The 13,176-nt window shown below is 40.2% G+C and overlaps 1 protein-coding gene across 1 annotated transcript; it reads right to left on the bottom strand.

Annotated features, from left to right (window-relative positions):
• Positions 1-8,711: 8,711 nt before the first annotated feature.
• nmes1 (Normal mucosa of esophagus-specific gene 1 protein) lies at positions 8,712-11,300 on the bottom strand. Its single transcript, NM_001160604.2, is given in 4 exon segments — positions 8,712-9,107; positions 10,414-10,474; positions 10,722-10,810; positions 11,104-11,300. Coding segments are annotated over 4 exon segments (318 nt in total). The 5' UTR covers positions 11,203-11,300; the 3' UTR covers positions 8,712-9,038.
• Positions 11,301-13,176: the final 1,876 nt, after the last annotated feature.

The following is a 13,176-nucleotide window of genomic DNA, read 5'->3' as shown; positions in this document are numbered from 1 at the left end:
CCTACCGCCCAGGAAGGAGACGTGTTCTGTCTCCTAGAGATGAATGTACTTTGGTGCGAAAAGTGCAAATCAATCCCAGAAACAGGTACAAAAGTATCTATATCCACAGTAAAACGAGTCCTATATCCACATAACATGAAAGGCCGCCCAGCAAGGAAGAAGCCACTGCTCCAAAACCGCCAAAGCAAGACTACGGTTTGCAACTGCACATGGGGACAAATATCGTACTTTTTGGAGAAATGTCATCTGGTTTGATAAAACAAAAATAGACCTGTTTGGCCATAATGACCATCGTTATGCTCGGAGGAAAAAGGGGGATGCTTGCAAGCTGAAGAACACTATCTTAACCGTGAAGCACGGGGGTGACAGCATCATGTTGTGGGTGTGCTTTGCTGCAGGAGGGACTGGTGCATTTCACAAAATAGATGGCTTCATGAGGATGGAAAATTATGTGGATGTATTGAAGCAACATCAAGACATCAGTCAGGAAGTTAAAGCTTGGTCAAAAATGGTCAAGTCAAGGTATTGGAGTGGCCATCACAAAGCTCTGACCTCAGTCCTATAGAACATTTGTGGGAAGAACTGAAAAAGCATGTGCAAGCAAGGAGGCTTACAAACCTGACTCAGTTACACCAGCTCTGTCAGGAGGATTGGGCCAAAATTCACCTAACTTATTGTGGGAATTTTGTGGAAGGCTATTCCAAACGTTTGACCCAAGTTAAACAATTGAAAGGCAATGCTACTAAATACTAACTGAGTGCATGTGTAACAGTATAACTTAAATCAATATCTCTACTATTATTCTGACATTTCACATTCTTAAAATAAAGTGGTGATCCTAACTGACCTAAGACATGGAATTTTTACTAGGATTAAATGTCAGCAAATGTGAAAAATTGAGTATAAATGTAGTTGGCTAAAGTGTATGTAAACTTCCGACTTCAACTGTATATGGGTACCAAGGTAACAAGAGTTCAGACTTCGCCTCACTGGAAGTCTATCTGTCCAGGCTCACCCAGTGGTTAAATGACACATGCTCATCTGTGGTAATGGCAGCTACAGTGCCTTCAGAAAGCATTCACACCCTTGAGTTTTTCCACATTTTGTTGTGTTACAGCCTGAATTTAAATAGATTAAATTGAGATTTTGTGTCACGGGCCTACACACAATACCCCATAATGTCAAAGTGCATTTTTTTTATTTTTGTGTTTACAATTAAATTAAAAATGAAAATTTGAAATGTCTTGAGTCAATAAGTATTCAACTTCTTTGTTATGGTAAGCCTAAATAAGTTCAGGAGTAAAAATGTGCTTAACAAGTCACATAATAAGTTGCATGGACTCACTCTGTGTGCAATAATAGTGTTTAACATGATTTTGAATGACTTCCTCATCTCTGTACCCCCACATACACTGAGTGTACAAAACATTAGGAACGCACCCCTTTTTTTTTACCCCGGAACAGCCTCAATTCGTCGGGGCATGAACTCTACAAGGTGTCGAAAGCATTCCACCGGGATACTGGCTCATGTTGACTCCAATGCTTCCCACTCATGTATGATGAGATGTGCATTCTTTTATAAGTCCTTGGGCACCAATGTTGTACTGGATTGTCAATTCACTAACTGTAGCCCGTCTGTTGCTCTGCACAATTTGTGTCACAGCCTCCTTTGTCCTCTTTCATCAATGACCACTGGCCTGCCGTTGGCTGGAAGTCCTTTAGGTGGTGAACCATTCTAGATACACACGGGAAACTGTTGAGCATGAAAAACCCAACAGCATTGCAGTTCTTGTCACACCCAAACCGGTGCGCCTGGCACCTACTACCATAACCTGTTCAAAGGCACTTAAATATTTTGTCTTGCCAATTCACCCTCTAAATGGCACACATACACAATCCATGTCTCAATTGTCTCAATTAAAAATCCTTCTTTAACCTGTCTCCTCCATCTACACTGATTGAAGTGGATTTAACAGTTAATCAATAAGGGATCATTCACCTGGAGTCCCCTGGTCATTCTGTCATGGAAAGAGCAGGTGTTCCTAATGTTTTGTACACTCAGTGTATACGTGTAGTAAGTGGTGATATAATAATAATGCTTTATGAGAGGGACTTGTAGGTGTTATTGCTCCACCAACCAGTAAGAGGACTCTGTCTCTGAATGCCAAACACAAGGAGAGCAACACAAAGGTGCATGCACGCGGACACAACAGACACACACAGTGTCCTGAAGGTAACTCTATCCCCATCCTGCTCTCCCTCTGCCTCAGTGTAATCAGTAATCATGTTAAGAGAGGGATTGGCTCCAAGCAGCCCAGTCTGGTGCATTAGGACTGTTCCATCAGTCAAGACAATGCATGGCCGATATTGTTTTCTGAATACTAATTCTAGACTGACATTTTGGGACACAGACAGAAGCCAGACAGAACTATGATGTTACCTTATGGACAGTTGGGCACAAGGGTTTTCGTTACACAGGTTAATGTCTCCATCAGACACACTTCTGGGGACAGAGACAAGCCAGACAGAGCTGTGATAAAGTTACCTTGATGATAGTTGGGGACACAAGCTTTTGAAAACAACCACCAGAATTGACGTACTTAACTCCATGTAGACACTCCTCATTAATAACACGAGCAATGGTACATTTTTTTGTCAATAATTATTATTTCACACACTAATACGATTTGTTTCACAAACAAACAGCTTTGGTCACATTTATAGTCAGCTATAGTGCAGTACAGTGCAGTTACATCACTGTGACAGACAGACAGCTGGTTTACAGTGAAGACAAAAGCTTTTACTCTTTACAGCATGGCGATGTAAGTAACACTACAGCTGTGGACATCCTCAGTCCTGGGGACAGTACTGAGCACAGTGATACCCCACCAGCATAGCAGAAGCGTTTCCGCACACTAAGTATCAGAGAAACTAGTTATGGCAGAAAGGATTCTGCTAGACTGGGAGGGGGTGCAGGGAAGGGCAGGGAGGCAGCTGTCATTCAGGATGGAGGGGGGAGGAAGGGGAGAGAATGGAGATAAATAGAAAGAGAGAGAGATTACTTGGTCATACTCTTCATCAGCTCCAGCTCTTCAATGGGCCTCCATTTCTGGTTGATAGTGACCAGCTGCACAACACCAACAATAACACTACTGGTCATATGTTACTACAAATACTCACCAGCGTTGGGGTCAATTCCATTTAGATTTAGTCCATTGACAAAGTAAAGTCAAGTTCAAGTTCCAGTTTTCCTCATTGCTTGATTAGAATTACAGTTGCAGTCAACATCCTGGATTGACAAAATTGAAATGGAATTGACACCAACCCTGCTGCTTCACACTACATCCACAGTCAATCAATCCCACAGGGCATCAAATCATCCCCACTGCATCTGCCTCCTTTATCAATAGGTCCCCATGCAAATAATCAACTGTGAATACAGATGTTAACAGATTAAATTACTTTTAGATTTAGACTTAGATTTAGACTTTTAGACAGTAGAAATAGGAGACGTCCCACCCCCGATGGGTGCCCAGCTGTTTATGGTAAGTTATAGTCCTACTTGGCAACGTTTCTCTGTTGTGTGAGTGACTCAGGAGAATAGAGGAGGAACCACTGCACTGGCACACAACCTACACCCATAACGTTAACCACAGAGTGGTCTCAATACCCATACCAATATCAATTTAGAGTGGTCCTCTGTCAGAAATAACGAGGCATGTGAAGAGTGTTTATAATGTAAAGCATACACAGCTCACTAATTAAGCAAAAAAAGAGCAAGAAATGTCAATACCAAAATAGACAGGTAATAAATAGACAGACATAAAAAGTGTTTATAATGTTATCAATCACTTTCTGTGGTTTAGATGGGTCCAGTCTCTCCCAGGGTTCAGTGTTTGTGCTTTTATTTAAACTGAAAGTAAGTTGAAGGCAAATGATTAAAACAGAATATATCTCTGCCTGCTATGCCAGGGCTTGTCTTTATCAAAATATAAAGTTAAAGGGGCAGGCCTGTCAGAGACTGATAAACAAATGTGGAAATCAGCATGGGGCTGCAGTTAGAGCAAGATCATACCAGGTTAGTACTTCAAGTTTCTAATCGTACCCATTACTAGAAACACAATGAAATAACCAGACAAGGAAATATAATGCACATGCAATAACAACAAATGTGGATTCCCCAGACCCAGATTAAATCTTACCCTGGACTAAAAATGCTTTGTACAGTACTAGGTTCATTTGGGTCCAGGAAATCAGCCCTAAAAATGTACAGCAAATACATGATAAAATACATCAAATCTCACATGACATCATTCTTGTAAACAGGAAGTAGAGGGAGGCACAGGTGACTCCTACAGCAGCCAATGCCACGAAGCCAATCAGAGGATCAGCTGGGGGAGAGAAACATGTAGCTGTCAGGATAAGGGCCTCATACGCTTATACGTGGATAGCATGGTTGGTCCTAACTCCATTTGAGAATTGGGGTCTACATATTTTAATTCAGGAAGCAAGGGAAATGGAATTCCCATAAATAAATACAACTTAAATGATTCATTTGGAATTTAATTTAAACTCTTGAAGGGAATAACCTTGCTAGGATAGGAAGAATGAATAACCTTCATCAGAAACCATAGAAACACTGATCCAAAACAAGAAATAGAGAGAAACTCACCTCTTTCCTCTTCCTCAGCATCAGAATACATCCATACTACATTTTTATTTTCAAATTCCGTTCAGGTATTTAAAAGACAACAGATATTTAAAATATTTAAAATATTCCACTCAAATGATTGAGTGGAATATTAATTTGGTAAAAAGTATTATTCTGTCTAGCAAATCTTTTTCTGTGTAGGTCCATCCTATAAGGCAACAGGTCTATAGATGCTGACTGTCTCACCTGCTGCCGCCAGAGTCCCGCAGAGCATCCTGATCATCTATTGAAGTAGGCTACTATCCGACCAGAGGTGATACGAATTGTAAAGCACGTAGACATATTCGCTATCGAAATCCTTCACAGCGTTTCAATTGAGCCGGCGGTTGATCAACTTTCCTCTGTGAGTGTGAGCGCATCGCCCCCGGTGGCTTCAAATGTTCAAGGTTAAAATGCCAAGTGCATTTCTGTTGCATGTTTTCTGAGCATCTCGAAAACAGAGAACTCTTTCAAGTAAATATAATTGTTAGAACCATTTTGATAGAAAATAAAATGTGTTTAAATGGTTGGAATGTAAAGAGACTATTATTTAGGGAAAACAAATATGTTTAGAAGACTTTTCTATTTTGTTTCTTGTGACACCTGGTGTTTACCTGTATTGGACCAGCAAATTAATATGGTGCAGTCAGTCATTGATAGACACCAAGCAAACACATTGTTTTCAACTACACTGAACAAAAATATAAACGCAACATGTAAAGTGTTGGTCCCATGTTTCATGAGCTGAAATAAGAAATCCCAGAAATGTTCTATATGCACAAAAAGCTTAATCATCTCAAACTTTGTGCACAAATTAGTTTACATTCCTGTTTGTGAGCATTTCTCCTTTGCTAAGATAATCCTTCCACCTGACAGGTGTGGCATATCAAGAAACTGATTAAACTAGCATGATCATTGCACAGGAGCACCTTGTGCTGGGGACCATAAAAGGCCACTTTTTTATGCACAATCACCCGACCTCAACCTAATTGAGTTGGACCGCAGAGTGAAGGAAAAGCAGCCAAGTGCTCAGCATATGTGGGAACTCCTTCAAGACTGTTGGAAAAACATTCCAGGTGAAGCTGGTTGAGAGAATGCCAATAGTGTGCAAATCTGTCATCAAGGCAAAGGTTTGCTACTTTGAAGAATCTAAAATCTAAAATATGTTTTGATTTGTTTTACACTTTTTTGATTACTATATGATTCCATATGTGTTATTTCATAGTGTTGATGTCTTATTATTATTATTATTCTACAATGTAGAAAATAGAAACATAAAGAAAACCCTTGAATGAGTAGGTGTGTCCAAACTTTTGCCTGGTACATACATACATACACACATACACACATGCACGCACGCACGCACGCACGTACATACATACATACATACATACATAACATAACATAACATAATACAGAAAAAAGAACCAGAAGGCATTTGAACCCAATCTGGCACAAAGAGAAGATTCACATGGGAGACAAGCCTATACACAATCTATATACTGTACACGTGCATTTTACCACATATAGAAGCTAAATATTTTTTACAATTTAATGCTAGGTGTCCCTTTTTCTTTTATTCCAGGCTTTATCTAAACATTCCACAAACGGAAATACACAATGGACAAAAAAACATTACAATTGAAAAGAGCAGTAACTACACATTTGGTCAAAATTGAGTTCAAATTGAAATCAGGCTTTGTAGTATCGGTTTATCTTGTGTCAAATTTGCTGTAACTACAAAATCCAAGTAAAAACCAAGGCAAAAAGCAGTAAATGAAGTAACTAAGTGCACTCTGGCTTTGTCCCACCATGTTTTCACTGAAGTTACTGTGATTTGCCTTGATATTCTATCGGGCCCTGAGTTCAGGTTATCCCAATCATGACGCCCTTACACACACACACTATGAGAAAGCCAAGAAAGTTGGATAAACACATTTAGATTTTAGATAGTGCACTTTGCTTTTGCATTACCAATATAAACTCAGCAAAAAAAGAAACGTCCCTTTTTCAGGACCCTGTCTTTCAAAGATAATTCGTAAAAATCTAAAATAAATTCACAGATCTTCATTGTAAAGGGTTTAAACACTGTTTCCCATGCTTGTTCAATGAACCATAAACAATTAATGAACATGCACCTGTGGAACGGTTGTTAAGACACCAACAGCTTACAGATGGTAGGCAATTAAGGTCACAGTTATGAAAACTTAGGACACTAAAGAGGCCTTTCTGCTGACTCTGAAAAACACGAAAAGAAAGATGCCCAGGGTCCCTGCTCATCTGCGTGAACGTGGCTTAGGCATGCTACAAGGAGGCATGAGGACTGCAGATGTGGCCAGGGCAATAAATTGCAGTGTCCGTACTGTGAGACGTCTAAGACAGCGCTACAGGGAGACAGGACGGACAGCTGATCGTCCTCGCAGTGGCAGACCACGTGTAACAACACCTGCACAGGATCGTACATCCGAAACATCACACCTGCAGAACAGGTACAGGATGGCAACAACAACTGCCCGAGTTACACCAGGAACGAACAATCCCTCCATCATTGCTCAGACTGTCCACAATAGGCTGAGAGAGGCCTGTTGTAAGGCAGGTCATCACCAGACATCACCGGCAACAACGTCGCCTATGGGCACAAACCCACCGTCTAGACCAGACAGGACTGGCAAAAAGTGCTCTTCACTGACGAGTCGAGGTTTTGTCTCACCAGGGGTGATTGTCGGATTCTCGTTTATCGTCGAAGGAATGTGCGTTACACCGAGACCTGTACTCTGGAGTGGGATTGATTTGGAGGTGGAGGGTCCGTCATGGTCTGGGGCGGTGTGTCACAGCATCATCGGACTGAGCTTGTTGTCATTGCAGGCAATCTCAACGCTGTGTGTTACAGGGAAGACATCCTCCTCCCTCATGTGGTACCCTTCCTGCAGGCTCATCCTGACATGACCCTCCAGAAAATAAAATTTGATTTGATTTGAGCATGACAATGCCACCAGCCATACTGCTCGTTCTGTGCGTGATTTCCTGCAAGACAGGAATGTCAGTGTTCTGCCATGGCCAGCGAAGAGCCTGGATCTCAATCCCATTGAGCACGTCTGGGACCTGTTGGATCGGAGGGTGAGGGCTAGGGCCATTCCCCCCAGAAATGTCCGGGAACTTGCAGGTGCCTTGGTGGAAGAGTGGGGTAACATGTCACAGCAAGAACTGGCAAATATGGTGCAGTCCATGAGGAGATGCACTGCAGTACTTAATGCAGCTGGTGGCCACACCAGATACTGACTGTTACTTTTGATTTTGATCCCCCCCCCCCCCCCCCCCCCCTTTGTTCAGGGACACATTATTCCATTTCTGTCTGTGGAATTTGTTCAGTTTATGTCTCAGTTGTTGAATCTGCTGTGTTCATACAAATATTTACACATGTCAAGTTTGCTGAAAATAAACGCAGTTGAATAGTGAGATGAGGTTTCTTTTTTTGATGTGTTTAGTTGTTGAAGGTCATACAAAGGCAGAGTGCAGTATCGGCATTTTAGGGGTCATAGGTCAGATCAGTGGTCATAGTTGTTTTCCTTAAACAATGATTTTATAATGAGATAATACAGTGCCTTCAGAAAGTATTCACACCCCTTAACTTTCTCCACATTTTGTTGTGTTACAGGCTGAATTTAAAATGTATCAAATGTATATATTTTTTGTCACTGGCCTACACACATATCATTTTAAAGTGGAATTTTGTTGTATGAAATTTTTACAAACGAATAAAACATGAAAAGCTGAAATTTGCTAAACAATTCAACATAATAAGTTGCATGGACTCACTGTGTGCAATAATAGTGTTAAACATGCTTTTCTGTACCCTACACACACAATTATCTGGGTCCCAAACACTGAATTTCAAAAATAGATACAACCACAAAGACCAGGGAGGTTTTTCAAAGCCTCGCAAATAAGAACATAGATGGGTAAAGGACATAGATGGGTAAAAATGTAAAAAGCAGACATTGAATACCTGTTTGGGCATGGTGAAGTTATTCATTTACATTTTTAATTGTTCTGTTGGTGGCATTGTCATCCTACAGCCATTGCTTTAGATTGGATCACACAGGCACACACTCCTCATGAATCATTAATAACACAAGCCATGCCCATTTTCAATTGCAATAACTTATTTCACCCTCACACATACATTATGTTTCACAAACAAATAGCTTTGGTCACACTTATAGTCAGCTATTGTGCAGTATTAGAGACTCTAGTCTGTGTCGAAATGATTCCGATGGAGGGGGAGGGGAAAGGGAAAGGGAGAGGGTGGAGAGAGAGAGCGAGAGAGAGAGAGCCCGCACGTGCGAGATCACCTTGTCATGCTCTTCACCTGTTCCAGTTCTTCAATCGGCCTCCACTTCTGGTTGATGGTGACCAGCTTCAGAATAGGAACAACACAGTCACTTACACAACAGCAACACTTACAACAACAAGCACCACTACTGATCACATTTTACTACAAATGCTCACCAGGGTTGGGGTCAATTCCATTTACATTTGGTCAATTCACAATGCAAAGTGACATTTTTCCTCATTGCTTGATTAGAATGTCAGTTTCCTGAATTGACTGCATTGAAATGGAATTGTTAGCTTCCAGTGTTGGGGAGAACTGAACTACATGTTCTTTGTCTATTTAGATTTTTTTTTAAAGTAGATAACAACTGTTTTACCATGTAGTGGTGTAGCTAACTACTGGAACCACACACTACTTCTTTAATATGTAATGCTGTAGCTAACTACTGGAACCACACACTACTTCTTTACCATGTAGTGCTGTAGCTAACAACTGGAACTACACACTACTTCTTTACCATGTAATGCTGTAGCTAACTACTGGAACTACACACTACTTCTTTACCATGTAGTGCTGTAGCTAACTACTGGAACTACACACTACTTCTTTACCATGTAATGCTGTAGCTAACTACTGGAACTACACACTACTTCTTTACCATGTAATGCTGTAGCTAACTACTGGAACTACACACTACTTCTTTACCATGTAGCGGTGTAGCTAACTTCTGGAGCTACACACTACTTTTTTTGCAGAAAGAAAATTAAATATGGGTGAAGTAAGCAATCATTTACTTTCCTTTTCAGAACAAGACTTACCTAATTCTCACTTGAAACATAATTTTTGTGTTTAATAGGCTAAATTACCAACCTATAATTCAGATTTACATATGATAATTTTTCATGAAGTAGTTACAATGTAGTGAACTACTTATTCAACGCAGCTTTAGTTAAGTAAACTATATTTTTCACAGGGGTAGCTTTAGAGTAGCTTAACTTCTTTCAGTGTGAAGTAACTGGTAGCTTATTAAACTTTATTTTCAGAGTAGCTTCCCCAACACTGCTAGCTTCTCACTACATCCACAGTCAATCAATCACCCATCATGTAACACTACTGGCGCCTGTCTCCTTCACCAATAGGTGCCCATGCAGAGAATAACCCATGAATACAGACGTTTAGATTAGTTTAAATGACGTTTAGATGACAGTTAAAATGGGATAATTCCCGCCCACGATGAGTGAGTTATAGTTATACTTGGCAACGCTGCTCTGTTTGTGTGACTAAGCAGAACAGAGAAGGAACCACTGACACAAATGGCTACTGATGCCAACGCCAACGTAGAGAGGACAGAAATAGACATAGAAATAGTGCTTGTAATGTTATAAATCACCTTCTGTGGTTTAGATGGGTCCACTCCCTCCCAGGGTTCAGGGATTCTACTTTTATTTAAACTGAAAGAAAGTTGAAGACAAATTATTAAAACAGAATATATCCCTGCCTGCTATGTCAGGGTTTGTCTTTTATCAAATGAGAAAGTAAAAAAAACGGCAGACCTGTCAGAGACTGATAACCAAATTCACTTTAGATAAAAGTTTTTTTAAATGTCAGGTTAGTACTTCTAGTTCACATTACTAGAAACAAAATAAATGCAAGACAAACACATATAATCCATATTAAATAGTATACATTAAATCTCACATGACATCATTCTTTGTAAATAGGAAGTAGAGGGAGGCAAAGATGGCTCCAGCAGTAGACAATGCCATGCAGCCAATCAGAGGAATCACCTGGGAGAGAGGTGTCAGGATGAGGGCCTTATACTTCTTATAGTAGATAACTGGGTTGTTCTTAACTCCTTTTGAGAATTAAGGTCCTCATACAGTATTTCAATCCAGGAAGCTTGGGAAATGAAATTCCCATAAATAGATAAACCTGATAGTAAAGACAAGCTTAAATTCTCTATTTGGAATTTCCTTTAAATTCCTGAGGGGAATAACCTTGCTAGGATAGGAGGAAATAATTACCTTCATCAGAAACCATAGAAACACTGATCCAAAACAAGAAATAGAGAGCAACTCACCTGTTTCCTCTTCCTCATAATCTGAATCAATCCAAACTTCATTTTGTTTTTCAAATTCCATTCGGTATCAATTCTTACTGTGTATAGTAAATCCTTCATCTGTGTAGGTCTATCCTATAAGGCAACAGGTCAATAGATGCTGTCTGTCTCACCTGTCACTGACAGAGTTCCAAGGTGCTTGTGAGCACCGTCTGTCTGAAGTAGACTCCTAGCTGACTAGAGGTGATATGAGTTGTAAAGCACGATATGAGTTGTAAAGCACGTAGACAGATGCACATGATCAAGTCTGAGCACATCTCCCCCCTGTGGTTTTAAATATTCAAGGTGAAAATTACATGCATTTATTTGTACACGTTTTCTTAGCATTCAGACAGCAGAAAAATCTTTTAAGTAAATTTTGTTATAGTCACTGATAGATAGAAAATAAAAGGTGCTGAAATTGTGTATGGAATGTAAATAAAATACATTTAAAAAACCTTATATTTGTTTATTGTGATACCTGGTAATTTACCTGTATTGCACCAGCAAAGTGATATTGATAGACTGTGATAGATGCCAAGCAGAGACACAGGTTTCAACTGTGTTTATCTACCGTTTTGTTTGGAATTTGTATCAATATATCATTTCATTTATCATTTTAAATGGATCACTTTTGTGCCATTTTTTTTGTTTGCCTTTGCCATCATCATCACATTGGAATCAAAAGTGGAACCATAATTGTGGAGGACGGGGTCATAGTAATGGCTGGAACAGAATGAATTGAATGGGTGTGTTTGGTGTGTTTGATAACACTCCATTCCAGACATTATGAGCCTTCCACCGCTCACCAGCCTCCTGTGCATAATGGCCAAACAGAAACTGTTTGGCCATAATGACCATCGTTATGTTTGTAGGAAAAAGGGGGAGGCTTGCAAGCTGAAGAACACCATCCCAACCGTGAAGCATGGGGGTGGCAGCATCATGTTGTGGGGGTGCTTTGCTGCAGGAGGGACTTCACAAAATAGATGGCTTCATGAGGATGGAAAATTATTGTGGATATATTGAAGCATCATCTCAAAACATCAGTCAGGAAGTTAAAGCTTGGTCGCAAATGGGTCTTCCTAATGGACAACGACACCAAGCACACTTCCAAAGTTGTGGCAAAATGGCTTAAGGACAACAAAGTCAAGCTATTGGAGTGGCCATCACAAAGCCCTGACCTCAATCCCATAGAAAATCTGTGGCAGAACTGAAAAAGCGTGTGCTAGCAAGGAGGCCTACAAACCTGATTCAGTTACACCAGCTCTGTCAGGAGGAATGGGCCAACATTCAACCAACTTATTGTGACCCAAGTTAAACAATGTAAAGGCAATGCTACCAAATACTAATTGAGTATGTAAACTTCTGACCCACTGGGAATGTGATGAAAGATATAAAAGCTGAAATAAATAATTCTCTCTACTATTATTCTGACATTTCACATTATTTTTATAAAGTGGTGACCCTAACTGACGTAAGACAGGGATTTTTTTTATTAGGATTAAAAGTCAGGAATTGTGTATGTAAACTTCCGACTTCAACTGTGCATACCATCTACTGCACCTTGCCAATGCCGCTCATCCATATAATTACAGTGAGGGAAAAAAGTGTTTGCTCCCCTGCTGATTTTGTACGTTTGCCCACTGACAAAGAAATGATCAGTCTATAATTTTAATGGTAGGTTTATTTGAACAGTGAGAGACAGAATAACAAAAAATCCAGAAAAATGCATGTAAAAAATTGATTTTCATTTTAATGAGGGAAATAAGTATTTGACCCCTCTGCAAAACATGACTTAGTACTTGGTGGAAAAACCCTTGTTGGCAATCACAGAGGTCAGACGTTTCTCGTAGTCGGCCACCAGGTTTGCACACATCTCAGGAGGGATTTTGTCCCACTCCGTTTTGCTGATTTTCTCAAAGTCATTAAGGTTTCGAGGCTGACATTTGGCAACACAAACCTTCAGCTCCCTCCACAGATTTTCTATGGGATTAAGGTCTGGAGACTGGCTAAGCCACTCCAGGACTTTAATGTGCTTCTTCTTGAGCCACTCCG

This window comes from Oncorhynchus mykiss, chromosome 21 (assembly GCF_013265735.2).
Source record: "Oncorhynchus mykiss isolate Arlee chromosome 21, USDA_OmykA_1.1, whole genome shotgun sequence".
Lineage (NCBI taxonomy): Eukaryota > Metazoa > Chordata > Actinopteri > Salmoniformes > Salmonidae > Oncorhynchus > Oncorhynchus mykiss.
The sequence above is the reverse complement of the archived record's forward strand: the minus strand, read 5'-3'. Positions and strand labels throughout refer to the sequence as shown.